Here is a 23,580-nt window from a genome sequence, read left to right on the forward strand (position 1 = left end):
CAGAGTCGTTACCCAGCGATCAACTGTCCAGCCGTGGGCCGTGGCTACCCTTTCAAAAGTGAGGAGAAATGCCTCTGGGTCTTCGTTTGGCTTCATTTTAGGCAGCATCACCGGTGGGTTATTTGGAATCCCTGGTCTGCCTGGGGTTGGGCCTTCGACCAGCAGTTGGAGTAGCTTTTCCTCTCTCCGGGCCTGTTGCTCATCTTGCTGGGCTTGTTGCTCATCTTGCTGGGCTTGTCGCTCTGCTTGCTTCTCTGCTAGCTGGAGCTGTTGCTCAAGGAACTGAGAAAAAAAAATCTCCATTTTTTCCATTTGTGTGGCCCTTCAGATACAGGGGCCGTCCGACATCCCACTTCTGACACCACCTGTGGCAGGACGGCCTGTAGCCGAGGTCAGGGAACAGTCCACATGTATAGTTTCAGGATAAATAAAAACGTTCAGTGGCTTTATTTCTCCACAGTAACATAACATGCGGGTACACTGTCCCTTTAACAAAATAAATCCTGCTCCACTTTGGGAGAAAAACTGACTAATAACACAGCAGACCTATCTAGCAGGTTGGCTGGCTAAACCAGAACCAAACCATAAGGGTACTTTAAGCAGTCAGTAAGCAAATGAATAATCCTTACTTTAGTTGAAGTAGTCTTTGGTGAAATCCCTCTGGCTAAGGGCTCACGCAGCAGTGTGCTTCTCTCTCTCTCTCTCTCTGGCAGCTACTGCCAGTCACATGATCCTTTATCTACCTTGATGGCTCTCAGGTGTCAGCTAAAGAGTTCTGATTTCCTAACTTCCACCTGAGTTAACCCATATGAGTGCTGGATGAAGCACTCAGACATATGTCTCCCAGGCGTAACTGATAGGAGTTGACTTCACTCTGTCACAGTCCCCTAGGACTCTGCACACCAAAAATTAGAAAGCTAGGATTATGTGAGGGCAATGATGTGGTTTGTGGTTAAACTTTTCCCCGGTCTGCGGTTTGAGGTCGGGATGCAATGTTACAATCCCCGGCCGCAATCGATAACCGCAGACGTACTTTACCAATTGACCTTAATTGAATGGGGGAAACACATCCTGACCGCAGACCACTTAACCAATGTAACTTGCGGTTAAGGCTTCCCTTGCTTGTCTGCGGTTACAGTGATACAGTGTTGTAATGTCGGGCACGACCACAAAACCACAGGCACGCTTACCCAATTAACCCTTTAAACAGCGCTAGAGGCCCCTTATTCCTAGCCGGCGCATTTTAGACATATTCTTACATATTAATAGGACTGCATCCAGACCTGGGCTGCAGAACTGACACTTTACAGACACTTTGTGTGACTAAGGGGAACCCAGCCGAGCAGAATGCCTTTATTTCATGGCCTGGGTACCCCTTCACCGTAACATCATATTTTTATACTTCTACAGTTAGAGGATTTGTGTATAGTCAAGGAGCCTCGTAAAGGACTTCTTTCCCATGTACTGTATACAGTATGAACTCGTAAAGTTAATCTTCAAATTACAATTACACACACTTGAAGTACTGTACTGTACGGCAATAAAAGACAGGTTGAATTGCAATTAGATTTTTAAGACTACAACTCGCGATCGCCCACATGAGTTTCTCGACAGTATTGCAGACAACGTTAAAATGCCATTTTCTGCACTTGATAAAAACACCAGTAAACACGCGTCTTAACGTGGTAAAATTTGAGGAAATCACGCAGCACGACCTGGGTATGCCCAGGAATACAACCCGTGAAATGTTTGAATAACAGCCACTGCATCTGTACATCCCCATTGAGATGACTTCCTGCAATGTCATGTCATGTCAATTAATTCTTGTTATGCCATGTGCCTAGTGAGATGAGTTTTCATGATGTCATATCCCCAGTGAAATTACTTATTTTGATGTCACATCTTCACTAAGATGACTTCCAGTGATGTCACACACAAACCCCTCCCCCACTCACGTAGAAGATGCCCATTGGCCCGCTGTAGAAGCTGTGGACGATTCCAAAGATGTAGGAGATCTGAGAAACGATGAGGAGTATGGCGGTGGAGAAGAGAAAAGCGCTGAGCAGAGGATCTGACATGTAGGGGGAGAGCAGACCAAACTGCAGGACAGCCAGACCACACTAAAGGGGAATAAGAGGGGAGAGAGGTAGGATAAAAAAAGGGGAGGGACAAATTGGAGAGAGAGATGGAGGGGGGAGGGGAAGAGAAGGGAAAAGAGAGAGGGGAGAGAAAGGGAGGGGGAGAGTGAAAATGGGGAAATAGGGGAAGCAGAGAGAGGGGTGAGAGAAAGATGGGAGCAGGAAGTGAGAGGGAGAGAGGGTTAGAGAGAGGTGAGAGAGACAGTGGGGAAAAAGAGGATAGAAAGAAAGAGGGGGGAGAGGGTGTTTAGAAAGAGGGCTAGAGAAGGGGAGAGGGGATGTGCAGAGACAAACATTCAACATGCTGTGTAAGGCACACTACCAGTAAGTGAGTGTGAGCAGACTGAGTGTTAATGGTGGCACGTACACGATCTCTGCACACAGTGTGCTGGAGGCAGTGAGTACAGTAAGTGTACCTGCATATTCCCACACATAATGGGGTGGAGGTGGTGAGTGTAAGTGGCTGTACCTGCAGGCTTCCAACACACAGTGTGGTGGATGCAGTGCGTGTGAGGATGTCCTCACTAGAGGTGAAATTTGATGTCTGTAAAGGGGATGTCGCATTCAGAGTCCTCGAGTTCACAGTCCTTAGGACGTCTGACATCATCACATGCAGGATACTGTAACTTCCTGTGAGAAAGAGGACAGTGTGGCATCATCACGTGCAGGATACTGTAGTTTCATGTGAGAGCAGCGTGGCATCATTACGTAGAAGATACTGTAACTTGCTGTGAGAGATCAGTGTGACATCATCACATGCAAGATACTGTAACACCCTGTGAAAGAGCAGTGTTACCTCATCACTCCCTGTATGCTGTAACTTCCTGTTAGACAGTGTGCAAAGTGACATCATCATTTTAAGTATATTCAACTTCCTGTGAGATTAATAGCAAAGCGTGACACTATTGCACAGTCTCAGTATGTTACTGGTGGTCTCCTGCAACCCCTGCAAGTCTCACAGAAGCCTATTTTCTATCCCACTTTTGTTAAGGGTAACTTTATCTCAACCTTTGAAAAATGAGTCGAGGGATTTAATCTTACTCTCTAATGGATTTAGCTTCAATGTGTCTCCATTACAATATGGGAATTTTGTAAGGAGTAACCTTATCAATGAAGAAAAACTGTCGCTTTCATTTTTAAAGGCCAACAAATCCTTGATTATCAAGGGGTCGGACAAGGGTGGGGCCATCGTGGTACAGCATAGGGATGATTATCGTAAAGAGGCTTTACGCCAGCTTGGTGATGACTCTCCTTATGCTGTGCTCCGATCTGACCCCATCCTTCTCTTCCTCAGAGATCTCTGAGATCTTCTTGAAGGGGCAAAATATTGGGTGAATTGAGCGATAAGGAAATTGATTTTCTTTATTGCCTTCACCCCATTATTCCTATTTTCCACCATCTCCCAAAGATAAACAAGACACTGGTCTCCCCTCCTGGGAGACCCATAGTGTCTAGTATTGGATCTTTGGGAGATGGTTTATCTCGTTATGTTGATTGTTACCTCCAGCCCCTGGTACATGAACTGCCATAATTTATTCTGGATAGCGGTGATCTGATCAAAGGGTTGACAATATTCAATGGAAAAGCAGTTACCTTTGGGTGATGTTGGACGTTACGTCCCTTTATACTGTTATCGAACATTCTCAAGGGATGGCAGCTGTCAGATACTTTTTGGAATCATCTATTTCACCAGCACAGAGCACTTTTATTTTAGATGCAATTCACTTTTTATTAAAGCACAATTATTTTTTGTATGATGGGGTATTTTATCTCCAAACGCGTGGAACGGCAATGGGTACTAGTTTTGTCCCTTACTTTGCCAACCTGTACATGGGTTAGTGGGAGTCATTCCACGTGTTTGGAGATACAAATCTTTTCAGAAAACATATAATTTTTTACAAGAGGTATATTGGCGATTTAATTTTTATTTGGGATGGTGATGTCACTACACTTTTATCTTTTATTGCAATTCTTAATGTTAATACTTTGCAATTAAAATTCACTCACAATTCTCACTTTCAACACATTCAATATTTAGATTTATATGTTGATTTGGGGCTTAATATTCACACAGATGTATAGAGAAAACCTAATTAATGTAACACTTTTTTACATGCTGACAGCTTTCATCCCAAAACGCAACTGAGGGGTATACCTAAGGGACAATTGTCACGGGGGACCAGGTACTTACACATTTATACCGGGATCATATCACTGAGCAAAGCCAATAAGTAAAATAAATTGTGATTTATTCCGTAGTAACCGGCAAACACACATTGGATTACAATAGGCAGAAGAAAATACACGTACTGGGGGTTTGGGGTTGAAAAACTAACTTTTCTGATTGAAACAAAGTCTTTAAATAGTCCGTTGGTTGACCGGTCTTAGCCCGAAAAGTTCTGGAGCTCAAATCGGCATGAGCCTCCAGCAGCTCCCGCACTTTCCACTCCAAATGGTACTGAAAGTGTGACTTAGAAACTTTTCTGCTTAAAGTCCTGTAGCTGTTTCTTTGCTGTCACTGCAAGGCTTCTTTGGGTCGGTCCAACCCCTCAGTGAAGGTTACGTACTTTTGGACCTTGGAATCACAGGTCGGATCTGTGTTCTGATCTCTTAGGAATCTCTGAGGAAAAACTGCTCTCTGGGCTGGCTACTAACATTTTTTTATAACATTTGCAAAGTCAGTCCCACAGCATTACAGCCAACCCACAAGTGTGGGAACTTCATCTCTAGCCACTCACACACTTTGCCAGGTTTGTGAAAGCTGGCAGAAAAAGGGGGATGGGGGAGCACAGGTGGAATGGTATACAATCTGAATTCAGGTGTGTAAGACTTTGAACTGCTGGTGTGGGTGATGTGAATCTATAAAAAGTCTCAAACACTCACACGGCCTTGTGCGAATGCGTACGCATCAAGGTATCTTTACGTCCTATGTTCTTTTCTTTAAGGATCTCGTCTGTGCGTTTCTTTCTTTGTTGGTGTTGATTCGCCTGTTTTGTTCTGTAGTACTCCACCTCTCGTCCGGGCTGGTTCTTCTGTTTCTTGTACTTGTCGTTACCACGGCCAAGTGTGAGTGCACACTTGGAAAGGTATCTTGAATTGTTCCTGGTGTCCTGTGCTGTAGAGTTTCTAGCCGCTCCTGTCCTGGATTCCTTGCTCCCAGGTAGGTAAATGAGGATATGAGCCCAAGGTATGTATAGATCTAGAAAGGATTTTTCTGCCCAGCTGGACCACGTTACTTTATCGGGAGAACATGCCTTTTCTAAGATCATTAAGTGGTACAGCCTAGTCGCGAGCTGCCCTCAGGCGCTGATCGGTGATGTCGAGTTGTATTGTATTGTATGTCTTTATTCTGAGTTGGCTGCAGTTGTCCGATTCTGTTTTTGTATGGCTTAATTTAAGGCGTTAAAAAAAGAAATAGAAAAACAACTAAAATGAGTCAGTAAAGCTGATTCTAAGAAAGGTACATGAATATTGTAAATGACAACTGCCCAACCTCCTCTCTCTTCCAGATACTCTGTCTCCTTGTTCATTCAGAATCAAGAAGCAGGAGGAGGGGAATTCCCACGTGACCTCATGCTTCTTGATTCTGAATGAACAAGGAGACAGAGTATCTGGAAGAGAGAGGAGGTTGGGCAGTTGTCATTTACAATATTCATGTACCTTTCTTAGAATCAGCTTTACTGACTCATTTTAGTTGTTTTTCTATTTCTTTTTTTAACGCCTTAAATTAAGCCATACAAAAACAGAATCGGACAACTGCAGCCAACTCAGAATAAAGACATACAATACAATACAACTCGACATCACCGATCAGCGCTTGAGGGCAGCTCGCGACTAGGCTGTACCACTTAATGATCTTAGAAAAGGCATGTTCTCCCGATAAAGTAACGTGGTCCAGCTGGGCAGAAAAATCCTTTCTAGATCTATACATACCTTGGGCTCATATCCTCATTTACCTACCTGGGAGCAAGGAATCCAGGACAGGAGCGGCTAGAAACTCTACAGCACAGGACACCAGGAACAATTCAAGATACCTTTCCAAGTGTGCACTCACACTTGGCCGTGGTAACGACAAGTACAAGAAACAGAAGAACCAGCCCGGACGAGAGGTGGAGTACTACAGAACAAAACAGGCGAATCAACACCAACAAAGAAAGAAACGCACAGACGAGATCCTTAAAGAAAAGAACATAGGACGTAAAGATACCTTGATGCGTACGCATTCGCACAAGGCCGTGTGAGTGTTTGAGACTTTTTATAGATTCACATCACCCACACCAGCAGTTCAAAGTCTTACACACCTGAATTCAGATTGTATACCATTCCACCTGTGCTCCCCCATCCCCCTTTTTCTGTCTCCTCTATCTTTGAAGGATCCTGGGTAGATCCTCCTTTGGGGTTTGAGTCGCAGGAGGAACAGCAACAGAGGGACACTTTGCCCACTCCCAAGGTGGATAATATACCCCAATCCAACTCCTATTTAGTTCCAGGTAGCGCCCGGGTTCCTCTGACCTATTGTGAAAGCTGGCACCTATGGCTTCAGAAAAGTGAGGGCATGTGCACAAACTGCCATCTTGCCCACTTACTATTCAAAGCCCCCCCGCAGGCTCAGTGCCTCCAAGTCTAGGAAGGTGACAACTGGACTTGAACACTTAACTCAGCTATCCTGTTTAGATGGCTTTCACACCCCTGGCAGCTAGTGTGATTATGATCTACGGACCTGGGATTAGACTCACTGGCACCAAAGCTCAGGTGGCCAGGAGCTCCCCCCCTCTGTCCCTAGGATGAAAGACCCTGCCTGGTTTAATGTATAAAGTTTAAACATATTTTAAAACACTGCTGCTTAATAAAATATACGTTCATAAATTCTGCTGCTAAAATGTGTTATAGTCCTTTGGTGTATGAGCTAGAGTGTAAAACTAAAACTGCCCCTTTACACTAGCCTTTATCCCTTACACACAGCAAACTAGACTTTTAAATATTTTAACTTTACTTTTAAAACTTTCACAGCCTTATCCCTGGCTGGAGTAATCCCCAAACCTTTATACTAGGTTTAGGGGGTCTGGGCAAACACTGGGGGACACCGGTACAGGTCTAGGGGTACCTTACCCACTGGTGTCCCGTTTTACCCTCTGGTCTGTGCTGAAGCAGGCAGACTAGTGGTGAGCCGCAAGAATGCTTTCATGGTAGGGTTTTGACTGGAGCACTGCGCTTCAATGTAGCTGGGAATCTAACCTGAATCCCGGGTACATTTTTGGGGTCTCCAGTAACTTTGGAACCCCGCTAAATAGACGCAATATGAAAGAAGTTTCACTGTCAAACCTACCCTGAAACTCACAGCCTGGTTGTCTCCACTTGCTAGCACTCCTGGAAAGGGTAAAACATAAAAAAATTGCAATTGTCGCATATTTTATTACATGGTACAGTAATGCATGCACAATACACGGGTCCAAGAGCTGACACTCTACGGTCCCAAAACACAGTTCAGGGGCAGCCAAGTGGGCTTAACCTTTATTATAAAGCCTGGTTACCCCCTCACAGTAAAAACAATTCCTCCAATTGAAGAGGAATTGTTAGAGCCATGAGAACCTTCTTGCACAATCCCGCCATCTATTTGTCAGGTTCATTGGTACAAAGTAGAGGACCTTGAGAGTGCCTTCAGCGAGGTTCAACATATCGACAGGGCAAGCATATTGAGGAGAAAAAGAAGAGAACAGGCTGAAGAGGATCTATCTCTGTTCATAACACAATTTAGTGCTCAGTCAGAACAAATAAAATCTATTGTAAGAAAGCACTGGAAGATTCTCCAGCTTGATTCCTCTATTGGTTCATTTGTTAAAGATGGACCTAGGTTTGTCTTAAAAAGAAGCCAAAACCTTGGCTAACTATTTGTCATATAATGAAAGAAAGTGACAGAGGTCACTAAAGTCCCCTATTAGTTGCACTCACGGCAAAAACAAATTGCATAACTAAAAGATATAAATATCCTTGACGAATAGTCTACTTATGGCTACTAGCCATCATCCGTTACATATGATCAACTATATAGCCACAGGCCAATTTCTACGTTTACGACGAAATTGTTCTAGTATTCATGAGTTTAAGTCACAATCAGCAGATATGACAAACCGTTTTCTGGCATGAGGACACAGTAGATGTACAGTGAAACGAGCCTATCAAAATGCACTCCATACACGCAGACCTCATCTTCTCACACAAAAACAAGAGACTGATATCCCTGCAGAGAAGACCATCAGATTTATTAGCACCTTTAATGAACAGTGGGGATTCATACACCAGAGTCTTCAAAAGCACTGGCCCATCCTAACCCAACCCTATCTAAAGTTTTAAAGTCCTCACCTAAAATGGTGAGTAGACGACCTCGTAATCTGAGGGACCGTCTGGTTCAAAGTCACTTTATAGAAAATACTAAACGAACATGGTTGGGCCCTAAACCAAAAGGGTGTTACACCTGTGGCCGATGTAAGGCATGTGAATCAATGACAGCCACTAAAGAATTTTTGGGAATGAGTGGGACATCCCCTTTTGAGATCAAAGCATTCATTAACTGCCTGACAAAGGGTGTAATTTACCAAATTACATGTACGTGTAAAAAACAATACATTGGTAAAACCCAGACCCCTGAAAGTTAGGGTTCTTGAACATCTGGGTTCAATACGCAACCATCGCGATACACCTGTTGCCAGGCATGTGAACAACGAACATGGGGGTAACACACGTGCTTAGCTTCATAGGCATAGAACATGTCCCGTGGGGCCCGAGACGTGGTGACTGGGACCGCAATTTACTACAGAGGGAGTGTAGGTGGATTCATACCTTAGGAACACTTGCACCTAATGGCTTGAATGAAGGTTTTATTTATAATTCATTCATTTAGACTCACCATAGTGTTCCATTGGGCTGCTTCGTGATATGGGTTCTAAATGTTATTAGTGGGATCCAGGGATATAGCTTAATTTTAGAGACCCGTTTTGTCCTTCGGAGCGGGTCGTCTAGGTTAGCACATTCCTACACCACAAGGGATCCATGGGAATACAGCATTAAAATTAGAAGACCCGTTTTGTCCTATGGGGCGGGTCATACAGTGTAGTACAATCCTGCACCGCACTTCATGATATAATTTGTGATCACGATTTGCAGCCCATGGTTCACTATCTAATATTTACACACTTTTTGGTGAGTGTCAGGGGTGATTATACATATCTATCTCCCTCTGAGTATACTTGCATATACACACACACAGTGTATACATTAAATATACTTGTGTGTGTGTGTGTATGCCTTTAATCATGGATACTAGTGACATGGTGCCATTTGTGCATATATATATAACAGTATATATATTCGTAATTCTGCTGTGCTGAGTACATACACGGACATGGTAATACACATACTTTTATGTACCTCTTATCTATTTAATTATTGATTTTCGTTTCTCCTGGTGTACACGCTGACTGGTAGATTAATTCACAGCAGCAGCGTGCACATCTATTGGGCACTCTAGCCCAGCCTCCCTTCTGGCCACAGGTATAACTGTGATCGAGGCATTCACAGTATTAGCTCCTCCCCCCTTGATGAAGTGTGAAGCATCACACGAAACGTGCGTCGGGGTGTGACGTCACTCGTGGGCGTCTGAGAGCGGGAATACTCGTGGAGATGAGCAGCATCTGTTGGGAGTTACCTCTGGTCTGTGCATACACAGCAACATTAGGAGCACGGTTGTATCATTTTCGTTTGCCTACTACTTATGTTATTTATACCGTTGGGCATATAAGGAGCTCTTTGACTGGGGATCGCAGTTATTTGTACCTCCCTAAGGCGGACCACTATGTATATACATAGATACATCTGGTACCTGACGAACTGATCACTGTATACTTACCTATTTAGGCTCCTTATTGTTCAAGTGTTTACCTTGACCTACCCACAGAGCTTGCAACACTAGGGATACCACGAGAGAGATATATATATACATTATTAATCATTATTGATTTGGTATTCCTCACTATATTGGTTGCTACCCCCTTCCCACCGCTCCCCTACAGGGGTATTTTAACATCACAATTTGTTTTATTTCTATGTCACTTGCTTTTCGGCGTTATATATGGTTCATTAAAGTTTTTTTTATTTTTTGGATTTTAATAGTGGATGTCATTGTTATACTTTAGGCCATTAGACATTTTCTGTGGACATATGGTCCTTTATGGATTATGTTTATTTTTCTTTCAGACATTAGTCTTTCTGTGGATATTGTATCCTCTAGCAATTTTTTCATTTCATCTGGGACTTTGAGTCCATACTGAGGATATTTATATCTTTTAATTATGCAATTTGTTTTTGCCATGAGTGCAACTAATAGGGGACTTTAGTGACCTCTGTCACTTTCTTTCATGATATTATTGCCTTTTCCCCATGCACCAGGTTTTCTATATATTATTTTGATATTACGGTTTGAGCGACGTCCCATTCTCTTGTTTTTTACACTAACTATTTGTTACCCAGTATGTTCCAAAAGAAGAATAAATTCTGGTCAACAGACCTAAAGGCACCTTTCGATGCAATCATTGTATCACGTGTTCCACTATGCAAATGCCCGCCCGTTTTGTTTCCAACGTCACAGGTAGAAGTTATGGTATTAACTCATTCATTCATTGTGATACCCATTTTGTGGTTTACCTTCTTACATGTGGCTGTGGTAAACATTACATAGGACGGACTATACATCTTCTAAAACAAAGAATTCAAGAATATCTTAGACTTATTAAAAAGGGTGATCTTAATCACCCTGTTTCAAAGAATGCAGCGACTTGTCCTAGAGGTCAGGCAAATTTGTTTACCTTTAAGGGTATTGAGCATGTCCCCCCTCTAATCAGAAGAGGGGATAGGGTTAATAAACTCAATTAAAGGGAGATGCATTGAATTTTTACTTTACGGACCAGAGTTCCTCTTGGACTCAATACCGATTGGGACTTAAGCAATTTTTTATAAACATTTAATTTATATTGCTTTATTGTTTTGTTCCCGGTTGTACTGTTTTTTCCTTTCTTTTTCCCTCCCCCCTACCCTTCACCTCCACCTCTCAGTACCCTTCCCCCTCCCTCTTCATTCTTTTTTCCAATGCATTATCATCTTATTTTGCTAAGGTGTACATTTTCCGATATCCTTATTTAAAGTATTCGCCTCACACTGATTCTTAATCCATATCGTCAGATTGAGTTTGGTATTGTACACGGTTGTGGAACAGTTTGTTTTTTCTGATAGGGAAGTTTATTTATATTCATATATATATTTAGATCACTGAATGTATTATCTGTGCTCTGAATGGATATTCGATTGTTACTATGCAGAAGCAGACTTTTCCATAGGTATATAGTTTTTAGGTTCCTACCATGTGATTAGTTTGTTTATGGACAATTTTCCAGCCATATTATTCATATGAAACATCATTATGTTTAAATTACATTCATTCTAATAGTGTAAGAATAGATTTATTGTTCATTTTACACATGTTTTTTTGATACTCTAGATTCAATAGTATACCCATTAATTGTGATCCTAGCAATATATGAATAAGGTTATATGTTTGATATAAATGTTATTCTTTAATTAACTTCACATATATATGGACCAGCGTTATATAACCTGGCCTATGTATTTTAATATACTTAGTGAAGTTGTTAATAATCCAATATGGATTCTTTCACGGATCTTTTAATGGGTATATACATTTAGGATGACTCTAATTATAGTCTTCATGTTAGTACTGTATATGCTTATTTATATGTTTGCTATATTAATATCTATATATAGAATTTAATCTTACTTTGTCAATATTTAGATATTGTGTGAACAGGAATCCATTTGGATCATTACAATCACTTGTTCCACATTGTTTTTATTATCATTTTTTTTAAAGAATAATTTGTTCATTTTTATTTTTTGCATTTTGTTGCTAATAAAGTTATTGCTGTTTTTAGATATGGGGTAAGACGTGATAACGCCTATGATGTCATCGCGTCTCAGTGTATGGCGTGAAATACGGATTTACTTCCGGGTTCGCCAAGTACACATATACCCAGTGTTTGAGATTAATCACCACACTTTGATAAAGCTATCCCGAGCGAAACATATCAGTGTGATCTACCATTCGTGAATAAATCGTTTTTAGTTCACCCTCCTTTGCTGGATGATTTTTGTGGTGCGGCGCCTCTTGGTTTCCTGCTAAATTTCTCTTGACATCATCACGTGCTAGATACTGTAGTTTAATGTGAGAGAAGTGCGGCATCGTCACGTAGAAGATACTGTAACTTGCTGTGAGAGGTCAGTGTGACATCATCACATGCAAGATACTGTAACACCCTGTGAAAGAGCAGTGTTCCCTCATCACTCCCTGTATGCTGTAACTTCCTGTTAGACAGTGTGCAAAGTGTGACATCATCATTTTAAGTATCTTAAACTTCCTGTGAGATTAATAGCACAGCGTGACACTATTGCACAGTCTCATTATGTTACTGGTGGTCTCCTGCAACCCCTGGCAGTCTCACATTGTTCCTAGCAGTCTTGTGGAGCACGCTCACCAATAGTCACATGCTGCGAGGTTCCCATCAACACATAGATCAGAGAGGTGGAAAAACCAGAACAGATTCCTTGAGTCGGGGGGATCTGAGAGAGAATGGCGCCAGTGAGACCTAAAGAGGAGAGACAACCAGGTACTGAGAAAGATTGCCTTGAGCAGAAAGAGGCTGCCAGGGACTGAGAAAGAGCGATATCCGTGAGACAGACAATGAAGAGACAGCCAAAGGTTGAGTGACAGACAGAGACAGAGCGATACAAGCAAGATTTACAGAGAAGAGACAGACAGGTAATGAAATAGAGAAATACCAGCAAAACCTACAGAGAGGAGACAACCTGGATCTGAGACATACCGACTGTGAGTGGGAAGAATCGCCTGGAAATGAGGGAAACAGCCAGAGACTGAGAGAATCAAAATCAATAAAAATAAAACTGAATATCTTCCAATTTCTTTAGTTATGTGTCTTGAAATAAATACAATTTAAAATGTAAAAAAAAAAAACCACTATCTGTACTGCCGCTTATTCCTAAATATCAAAGATAAGGATAGGAATGGGATAAAAGGAAGGGGGCAAACACAATGTCAAGAGATTTATTTAGGTTCAAGGAGTGCTTAGATCCTGTTTACATTGCCCATTCTGCCTTCTTTGAAGTTTGTTTTAACCCTTTTCCTGAACTTCCCCTTCTGTTTACTTTAGCAGAAGATGGTCTCAGCAACGTGACCACATGCCCGTAAATGTCAGAACTCTGGTGGCAGTTGGGTGCTAACGGGCCTCCAGCAGGGAAAAGGTTAAACTGCATGTCACTAGCTGTGTCTAAAATGTCAATGCAATCCAAGGATGACCGATATTAATATCACAATGAAAAACTTAAATATTGACTTATCGTCATCTTTTATTATCACAATATTACTATCATATCATTGTTAATGGCTGGGTTGGTGGGTTAGAAGGTAGTTAGTAGGGCTAGTAGTTGGATAAGTTGGTCATTAGGTAGTTACTATGGTAATTGGTTGGGTGTGCGTTTCAGTAGGTAGTTAGTATAATCAGTGGTTGGGTGGGTCAATAGCTAGTCAGTATAATCAGTGGTTGGGTGAATGATCCTGTAGGTAATTAGTATAGTCAGAGGTTGGGTATGTGGCTAGGTAGGTAGTTAGTGTGGTCAGTGGTTCAGTGGGTTGGTCAGTAGTTAATATTGTCTGATAAAATGGGTTGGTCAGTAGGTAGCTAATATGATCAGTGGGTGGTTGTGTGGGTTGGTAGATAGAATGGCCAGTGTTTGGGTGGGTTAGTTGATAACACTGTCAGTGGTTGCATGGGCACTTGTGAGGGGTATTTATCAGGGTCTGGGAGTATCACTAGGATGTCACCCACCACTCACCTTGCAGGATCTGAATGACACCTGATGACATCCCAGAGATAATGTCAGGGACGATCCAGCGGCGAATCTGATACAAACGTATCCAGTTTATGATAGGGCACAGAGACATGCAGACAACTCTAGGATGCAGCCCGCTGGAGGGAGAAAGAACTGGTTATATAGTGGAATGTCTAAGGGGCAATAGGAAAAATCACAGGGAGCTGTTACATGGAGTAATAGCGGTAAACTACAAGGAGCCATAGGCGTTATAGGGTGCGGTTAAAAGGGGCAATAGGCGTTATAGAGAGTGGTTATATGGATCGATAGGAAGAGATAATATGGAGCAATAGTGGGAGTAACAGGGAGCGGTTATATAGAGCAATAGAAGTTGAAGGGAGGGGTTATATGGAGCAAGTAGAAAGATACAGGGAATATATGGGACTTCTAATAAGGAAGTAGTTATAAGCACTGGATTTTGAGGTGCCGTCCAATAACTGTTAGGGGTTAGAGGGAGGTGTCTCTTGATCCCACCTGAAGGTCTTTTTCAGAGATTCCCGGATGGTTATGGGGGGTTGGGGGATCTTGCTGTACACTCGCTGGAAATCCCCTTCATTATACACTGGCCTCCTCACCTCGTACACACAGTCCGTGCGCATGGCAACAAGATCTTCCTCCTGCGCCATCCTGCCCCTATGGGAGTGAGAGGAGCAGGAGTGAGAAGCGATGTTCTGCGGGGCGAAAGGAGATGCACACTCCAAGGTCGGAGCATTGTTTTCTCTCCGGCAGTGAGGCATCTCACTCTGCGGAAGCTGTGAAGCTAAAACCAGGGAACGATACCTGGGTCCTAGCCTCATTGGTTCATTCCCTATTGGTCAGTTCTTATTTCCTTCTCCTTGGGGCAAGACCTGTCTCTGATTGGCTAAGCAAAGACAATATCTTTGCTGATTGGTCAGCACCATTGTTTTCAGATGGAGGCCACGGTTCTATGCAAGTTGACGTTGATCTGAGTTCCATACAGTAGTTATTCGGAGTTGTTTGTGTTTATGTCTCAGTGACCAGAGACTAACTGGAAATACGAACTGTGAACCAAGAGGCAGTGATCCCGAGTTACTGGAATATCCTGAGATAGACAGATTGTTGATGCATCCTAGGTAACTTTGCTATTGAATTACTGATCATCTTTTTCTACTCTTCTCAGGTAAAAAACATATTTCAATTGTCTGCCTGCAAACCAGCCCCTGCTGTGTATTTTAGGTGTAGTTTTTAGTTTAGTCTTAATTAAATTCAGCTCTGACACTTAGGCATGACAACATTCTGTTGAGAAAACATCTGTGTTAATATGCCTCACATGTGCTAATTAAGGTGGATGGGCTGAATTAAGCTCTGTCAGGTGACTTATTAGGCCTTTTATAAGTGCAGACAGAGCAGCCCTAGCTGTGAATGCAGCCCATGAATTCAAAGTGGCCCATGTTCTAAGTGGCAAGCAGTGTGGAGTTTAACAGGGAGTTCAACAGGAGTGAAAACAAGTGGACTACAAAACACCTACTGGCCCTCAATCCTGGATTTGAACTACGTTGGAAAGGTGGACATTTGCTATCCCAGACCACACACTTCAGCACTAAACTATTACTGTCATGCCGCTGCTACTCTTTATATTTGCTCTGACCTCTCCTTTTCAAAATACGCACTTCTTTCTACCAATCCCATGTCTCCAACCCTATTCATATATATCCACCCTTCCTTCTTTCACCACTTCTCAGTTCACATGAACTCCTTTCTTACCTGTGCCCTCTGACACTACACAGCTATTCCCCCTGCACTAAAACACACCCCTACAAATCCTCCTCACATATTCTCTTTATTTCCATGCTTCTCCTCCTGGCTTCTGGGGATATCTCTCCCAATCCCGGTCCCTGCGTTATTTCTACTTGCCCTCATCTGCAAAATGCAACTTCTACTCCTTCTGGTGTTAACCCCTCCAACCTCATACCCATCCCCTGCCACCCTCCCCTCTCTTTTTCTCTTGTGCCCTTTGGAATGCTCGCTCCTTTTCTAACAAGTTCCACTCTGTACATTACTTCTTTCTCTCTCACTCTCTGCTCCTATTTGCTATAACTGAGACCTGGCTCACTCAGTCTGACTCTGCTCTGGAAGCTGCCCTCTCTTACGGTGGCCTTTCCTTCTCCCACACTCCGCGTCCTGATGGCAGGGGTGGAGGCATGGGGCTACTCCTCTCCTCTCTCTGTCGTTACCATACCCTTCCTATTCCTCCCTCTCTTGCTTTTCCCTCCTTTGAGGCTCACACTGTCCAGATCTCCTCTCCTCTTCCTATCCATGTGGCGGTAATCTATCGCCCACCTACCTCTACTCTGCCTTTCACTCTCACTTTGAATCCTGGCTCTCTTTCTTTCTTTCTCTCCTCAGATTCCCCTATTCTTCTCCTTGGGGACTTCAACTGCCACATTGATGACCCCTCTTTCCCTTGGGCTTCCTGCTTTCTGTCTCTAACCTCTTCTTTTGGCCTTTAACAGTGGACTGCAGCTAGCACCCACAAGGCTAGCCACGACCAAGACCTGGTTTTCACAAAAAACTTTTCTCTTTCCGATTTCTCCATTTCCTATCTCTGACCATCACCTCATCTCATTTTCTCTCTCTCTCGTTTCTCCCTTCTCCATCTACCCCTCGCTTCTGCGGAAACCTGTGCTCTATTAACCTACCAGCCTTTGATTCCACTTTACGCTCCTCCCTCTCCTCTCTCAGTTCTACTCCAGACCCTGATAAGCTGGTCAGGAACTACAACTCTGCCTTATCCTCCTCTCTTGATCTACATGCCCCGCTTTCTCTCTGCCGCCCTCGCCCTTCTAACCCCAGACCCTGGCTAAATTCACACACGCGCATGCTGCGCTCCTCCACTCGTTCCTCTGAACGCCTCTGGAGGAAATCTCACACTCTTGCAGACTTCCTTCACTACAAATTTATACTACTCTGTTTCAACTCTGCCCTCTCTCAGGCTAAACAAACCTACTTTTCTTCACTAATCAACACACACAAATCTAACCCATGCCAACTCTTCTCTGTCTTTGACTCTCTACTCAAACCACACCCAGCTGCCTCTTCTTCCTCCATTTCACCTCAGGACTTTGCTGACTATTTCAAGGAAAAGGTGGAGTCCATTCGTCAGAACATCTTCTCTGTTTCCTCCTCCCATAATACACTGCTTCCTAACTCTCCTCCTGCCTTCCTTGACTCTTTTTCCACTGTCGCAGAGGAGGATGTGTCACTGCTGATCAACTCTTCTCCCTCTACCACTTGCCCTCTTGACCCCATTCCCTCCCATCGCCTAAAACATCTTGTTTCTACTATAACCCCTACGCTCACACAGATATTTAACACCTCCCTCTACTCTGGTACCTTTCCCTCCTCCTTCAAGCACGCAACCTTTATACCATTACTCAAAAACAGCAAGCTTCACCCCACCTGTCTTTCTAACTATCGACCTGTCTTCCTCCTGCCTTTTGCCTCTAAACTCCTTGAACGTCATGTATTCTCTCGCTCCACTTTCTCAACACCCATTCTCTCCTAGACCCTCTACAATCTGGCTTCCGCACGGCTCACTCGACGGAAACAGCCCTCACTAAAATAACTAATGACCTCCATGCTGCCAAAGACAGAGGTCATTACACTCTGCTCATATTACTCGACCTCTCTGCAGCATTTGACACCGTGGACCACCCTCTTCTCGTCCACATTCTCCATACTCTTGGTATTCGTAACAAAGCTCTATCCTGGATCTCCTCTTACCTATCCCATCGTACTTTCAGTGTCTCTTCTGCTAACACCGCCTCCTCCTCTAACGATCTCTCTGTGGGGGTACCACAGGGCTCTGTCCTGGGACCTCTTCTCTTTTCCCTGTACACACTTTCTCTAGGTGACCTAATCACATCTCTTGGGTTTAAATATCACCTCTATGCTGACGACACACAAATTTACTTTTCAACCCCTGACCTTACACCTGCTGTACAGACCAAAGTTTCTGAATGTCTCTCTGCTATATCATCCTGGATGGCCCTCCGCCGACTTAAACTTAACATGACAAAAACAGAGCTCCTCATACTTCCTCCAAAACCTGCCCTTATTACCTCCTTCCACATTACTGTTTGAAGTACTATCATTCACCCAGTAGCACAAGCACGCTGCCTAGGGGTCACACTCGACTCCTCTCTCACATTCAAAACATCTCTAAAACCTGTCGCTTTTTCCTCCGCAATATTACAAAGATACACCCTTTCCTCTGTTGCTCAACTGCTAAAACTATGACTCAGGCCCTCATTCTCTCCCGTCTCGATTACTGTAACCTCCTGCTGTCCGGCCTTCCTGTCTTTCACCTGTCTCCCCTACAATCTATCCTAAACGCTGCTGCCAGAATCACTCTACTCTTTCCTAAATCTGTCTCAGCGTCTCCCCTGCTGAAATCCCTCTCCTGGCTTCCTATCAAATCCCGGAATCTTGCACTCAATTCTCCTCCTCACTTTTAAAGCTTTACACTCTTGCCCCTACTTACATCTCAGCCCTAATTTCTCGCTATGCACCATCCGACTCTTGCGTTCTGCTCAAGGATGTCTTCTCTCTACCCCCTTTGTATCTAAAGCCCTCTCCTGCCTTAAACCTTTCTCACTGACTGCCCCACACCTCTGGAATGCCCTTCCCCTCAATACCCGACTAGCACCCTCTCTATCCTCATTTAAGACCTACCTTAAGACACACTTGCTTAAAGAAGCATATGAGTAGCACCGTAGATATTACTAGACACATGACACATAAAGCTTGGCCCCCTGCAGAAGCAATGACCAAAATGCCCTCCTACTGTCTGTGTACGTTCCTCCTACATACCAATTAGATTGTAAGCTCCTTGGAACAGGAACTCCTCTTCCTAAATGTTACGTTTATGTCTGAAGCACTTATTCCCATGACCCGTTATCTGTATTTGTTATTTATGATTGTCACGTGTATTACTATTGTGAAGCACTATGTACATTAATGGCGCTATATAAATAATGACATACAATACAATTGCCTGCATCTTCATTTCCATCACTTTGCAGACCACAGCGCCGATACTGTGTTAGACCAATCACAGCGCGAGGGCTCGGCTGTATTCGCCAACCCGGGCTGGGGCAAGGCGAGTGGGAATTATGAATCAACCAATGAGAACAGCGCTTACTTGCCACTGTTCTCAGTGCTGGTTTTCGACTCCTGATGATATAGGCACCTCACTGTCTGGGGCAGACAATGGCTCTGTTTATCGAACCAATGGCTCCCAGATAGGAGAACCGCCCACCCCCACTCGCCCTTATTCTCAACCCCCTTGTGGAATCAGCGAAACCCAGATCCATTTGGATGCAGGCTGGGTAAGTGTATTACCAATCTAGCACTCCAAGGGAACAAGAAATGCACATTATAGTTTAAATATAGAAAGGAAGGGGGGTGTTATCTAATAGCGCTTATATCTAAACACATTAATTAGTGAAACACAATGTGAAATGACTTTGAATCAAGTCTAAGTGAATACACAGTGAATATGTGAATAAATAAATAAAGTGGATACAAACAAATCGGTTGGAATGCAGCTCAACCCAAGATAGGATTACTTTCTTTAATCCAGGAGAAGTCGTAGTCCAAGGTGATCAGGGAGCGCAAAGACCATGTGTAGAGGGAGAGGGGGTTGGCCCGGTATTAAAGGGGTTGCACCCCATATGGCCACCCCCTGACCTCACCAGGGAGGCAAGGGGTTAACTGGACTGCGGTCCAGGAATGTGGTTTACACCTTGTCATGTCATGAAAATGTATGTTCCCCTGTTCCCATGTTTCATTATAATCCTGTATTTTAAAGATGTTTAAAGTGCATTTCTGTATCTCCAGTTCTGGAGGTCGCAGAGAGTTGATAATTGGCCAATATGTGGAGTCACTGTAGGCATTAAAAACTGGCAAATTTCGACCCACTGAGCCCACCAGAATGGAACTTATTAATATGTGTAGATATTAAAATGTATATGTATGGTATTTTGGATCTGTTCTGAAAATGCAGACGCCATCTGCTATGCTAATAGGTCATGAAGGGCAGCCGGCTGATTGAGCCTAAGCACTGTGATCAAAAGGTAACTGCCCTGATTGTTTACACTAAGTACTAATCAACAGACCAAGTACTAATCAACAAGACTCTGCCACTCTAATTGTTACCTGAGGGCGTAGAATCATCAAACTGGAGTGGTTTGTAAGTGTTATGTCTACACCTACAAACAATGCAGATACTTCATTTGGTAGATTGGTCGTTGCCCCTGATTTAATTATGGGGCTACCCATAGAGTCCCAGTACACATGGGCTAATTAGCTGGTGGGCATGGGTTAATCTGTGTCTCCACGTTAGGGATTGGATACAGATAATTGTTCACCAATAGTCTGTATTCAATGTTAAGAATAGGGTTACACAGGTATATAAACTGTGTCAATCCTACAGTTTTTAGTTGTGCTTCTGATTCCACCTGGAATGTCACCGGATTGCTGGAGAATTGCTAGCTGATACTTCTCCATCCCCAACCCTAAGTAAGTGTTACCTTCTTGTCTGTTAATTGTACTATATTGCTGTGTTCACCTTTTTAAGGAATAAATATATTTTATTATATCTAAGCCTCGTTCAGTTCAACCCAGATATTTGGTGTTCATTATATCTTGTCATAAACTACCGTGACAAGCTCTATAATTAACTGGTGGCAAGCGGTGGGATTGAACTGAACCTATATTATATTATATTATAGTGTTCGGTGGGACCCTGTAATATAGTGGGAACTCGAGAGTAATTGCGAGTTCCTGGGACTAAAGATATTGAACACACAGTAGTGCAACAGTTAACACAAGTTGTAACACCACCTCACTGCTGCAACCGTGAACCATGAGCGAGGCGGAAGGCTCATCCAACATGAGGACCCGAGCACAGCTGAAGGACAAGTGCCGTGAATATGGACTGCCCTATGAGAACCAGGAGGTCGCAGACATGGTTGACGCAATCGGTGACTATGAAGCCCGGCTTGCAGAGCCTCAGGATATGGCTCAGCTTGCCCTTATACAGCCACCCGGAGATCAGGGAAGGAACCCAGTGCCGGGGCGGCGGAATCCCGGGGAGGGAACGAGTGCACCTCCCGGGAGCAGTTTAACAGGAGGGGTACTGGTTGCTGCGGCTACCAGTCCGTTCACCCCTGAAATGTTGGCACTGATTACTGCGTGGGGAGACAGAGGGACACCCGAGGAGCGGCTGCAGTTTATCACTATGGCAGTGAACAGACCCGCTTATTGCCCCCCTGTCCAACCCAACAACGATGAACTCAAACTGGATCAGCACAGTCTCACCAAGTTCGTGGAAGGTACTGATCAGATCGACAGTTTTTTAAAGAACTTTGAGACACAGTGTCGGCGGTACAAAGTGCTTCCCCAGCATAGGGTTGCATGTTTGGACCCCTTACTGTCCGGCATGGCTAAGCAGACGATGATGGCGCTTCCAGATGAGTATGCTGATGACTATGAACACCTGAAAGAACTGTTATTGTTTCAGTACGGTTTTACCCCTGAAGCCTATCGGGGTAAATTCCGGCAGGAAGAGAGGAAGCCCCAGGAGTCCTATGTTACCTACGTGACCCGCATGGCTTTGTACGGGATGCGCTGGGTGGAGGGCTATGAGGCACGGACTTACCAACGCCTGCTGGACCTCATCTTTCAGGAGCAGCTCATGCAGCAGTGCCCGCCGGCGGTGAGGGCTTGGGTGTACGACAAGAAGCCCAAGACTTACCAGGAGGCGGCGAGGCTTGCAGACGACTATGTGGTCAGCCGAGCCCTGATGACCGCCAAAACAGTAGCCAAGGCAGCGGTGGCGGCGGCACCGGCCAGAAAGTCTGCCAATACCCCCCAATGGGCTCAGAGGCCGCCTGCGGGCAGCAGTCCACCGAAGGAGGGGGAGCTCCGGCACGAGCACCGGTGCTACAACTGCAACCGCCCTGGTCACATCAGACCAGATTGCCCGGAACCCCTGCGTTCTGGCGGACCCCATCAGGGGCAACGCACCCCAGCTGCGAAGCCGGTAGCCCGCGTGCGGGTGGCTTCCACCAAAGACTTCGGACCGGTCATGGAACCAACTCCCAGCGAGACGTCCCATGCCACACCTGTCCCGGTTTCATCGGTGAGGAGCGGAGGACATCTAAGCGCGGACCTGCAGCAGACGGACGGCCGGAGCAGACATCTCACCCCGGTCACAGTCGGTGACCGGCAAGCAGTCGGCTTGCTGGATTCAGAAGCTGCAATGACCCTGGTCCGACCTGATATGGTCCGGCCAGAGGAATTACTTCCAGGCCCTGGGATATAGATCACTGTGGCCGACGGAGAGCCACGTTTCCTGCAAGTGGCCAGAATCTTTTTGGATTGGGGGGAGGGCCAGGGTGTGCGGGAGGTGGGGGATTTACCCGGTTTGGATGCCGATGTTCTTCTTGGCAATGATCTGGGACCGATGACCTGCACCTATGACCGAGTGCCCAAGCCCGCTGCAGTGGCAGCGGTTACCCGGAGCCAGACAGCGGCAATGGCGGCGGCGCCAGTCCCCCAGCCTTTGGGACCAACGTTAGCGGAGGGCACAGAGGAGCCTGGGGAGGTAAGCCAGGATCAGTTGCAACCAGAGACTGACTTACTGTTCCCCTTCACCCTTCCCCATTCTCCGGACAATGACATGACTGGGGGGGGGGGCAGAATTAGGAGCCCAGTTTAGGGAGGCAGTGACGACAGACCCTACCCTGGCTGGCGTGAGACTTCGGGCGTCCGAATCTCAGGCAGGGGAAGGCACTGAGCACTGCCTATGGTATAAGGGACTCCTGTATAGAGATGAAGGGAACCCAGGGATAGAGGAGGGATTGACCGGTAAGCGACAGCTAGTAGTGCCCCAGGGGTACCGGCAGCAACTGTTACGGGTAGCTCACTCTATTCCGTTAGTGGGACATCAGGGGGTCAACAGAACGCGAGCCCGGTTATTACAGCGTTACTACTGGCCGGAGGCATCTCGAGATGTAGGCACTTTCTGCCGCTCTTGTGATGCCTGCCAGCGAGTGGGTAAGGCAGGCGACCATGTGAAGGCACCCCTGAAACCCCTACCGATAATAGGGGAACCCTTCCAGAAAGTAGCGATGGATCTTGTAGGACCCCTTATGATTCCTAGCAGGTCAGGGAAGCGCTACATCCTCACGGTGGTGGATTTTGCCACCCGGTACCCTGAGGCGGTAGCGCTTGGCACCATTGATGCCAAGACAGTGGCAGCAGCTTTGCTGAACATTTTTTCTAGGGTAGGTTTCCCTAGTGAGGTCCTAACCGATCAGTAGTCGCAGTTCATGAGTGAACTGTTACATTGTCTCTGGGATGCATGCGGTGTACAGCACCGGCGCACTACCCCTTACCATCCCCA

General features: G+C 44.8%; 1 protein-coding gene across 1 annotated transcript in view; it reads right to left on the bottom strand.

Moving 5' to 3' along the window:
- Positions 1-23,580, bottom strand: part of SLC26A8 (solute carrier family 26 member 8) — a 53,211-nt gene that overhangs the window by 22,434 nt on the left and 7,197 nt on the right. Inside the window, exons 2-8 of the mRNA XM_075614136.1 lie at positions 14,622-14,780; positions 14,112-14,245; positions 13,085-13,133; positions 12,737-12,847; positions 7,465-7,505; positions 2,608-2,768; positions 1,956-2,120 (exon numbers count right to left, since the gene is read on the bottom strand). Of these exons, the coding sequence (XP_075470251.1) occupies positions 1,956-2,120; positions 2,608-2,768; positions 7,465-7,505; positions 12,737-12,847; positions 13,085-13,133; positions 14,112-14,245; positions 14,622-14,773 (813 nt within the window). The 5' untranslated portion in view covers positions 14,774-14,780. The remainder of the gene's footprint in view (positions 1-1,955; positions 2,121-2,607; positions 2,769-7,464; positions 7,506-12,736; positions 12,848-13,084; positions 13,134-14,111; positions 14,246-14,621; positions 14,781-23,580) is intronic.

Source organism: Ascaphus truei, chromosome 9 (assembly GCF_040206685.1).
Source record: "Ascaphus truei isolate aAscTru1 chromosome 9, aAscTru1.hap1, whole genome shotgun sequence".
NCBI classification, from domain to species: Eukaryota; Metazoa; Chordata; class Amphibia; order Anura; family Ascaphidae; genus Ascaphus; species Ascaphus truei.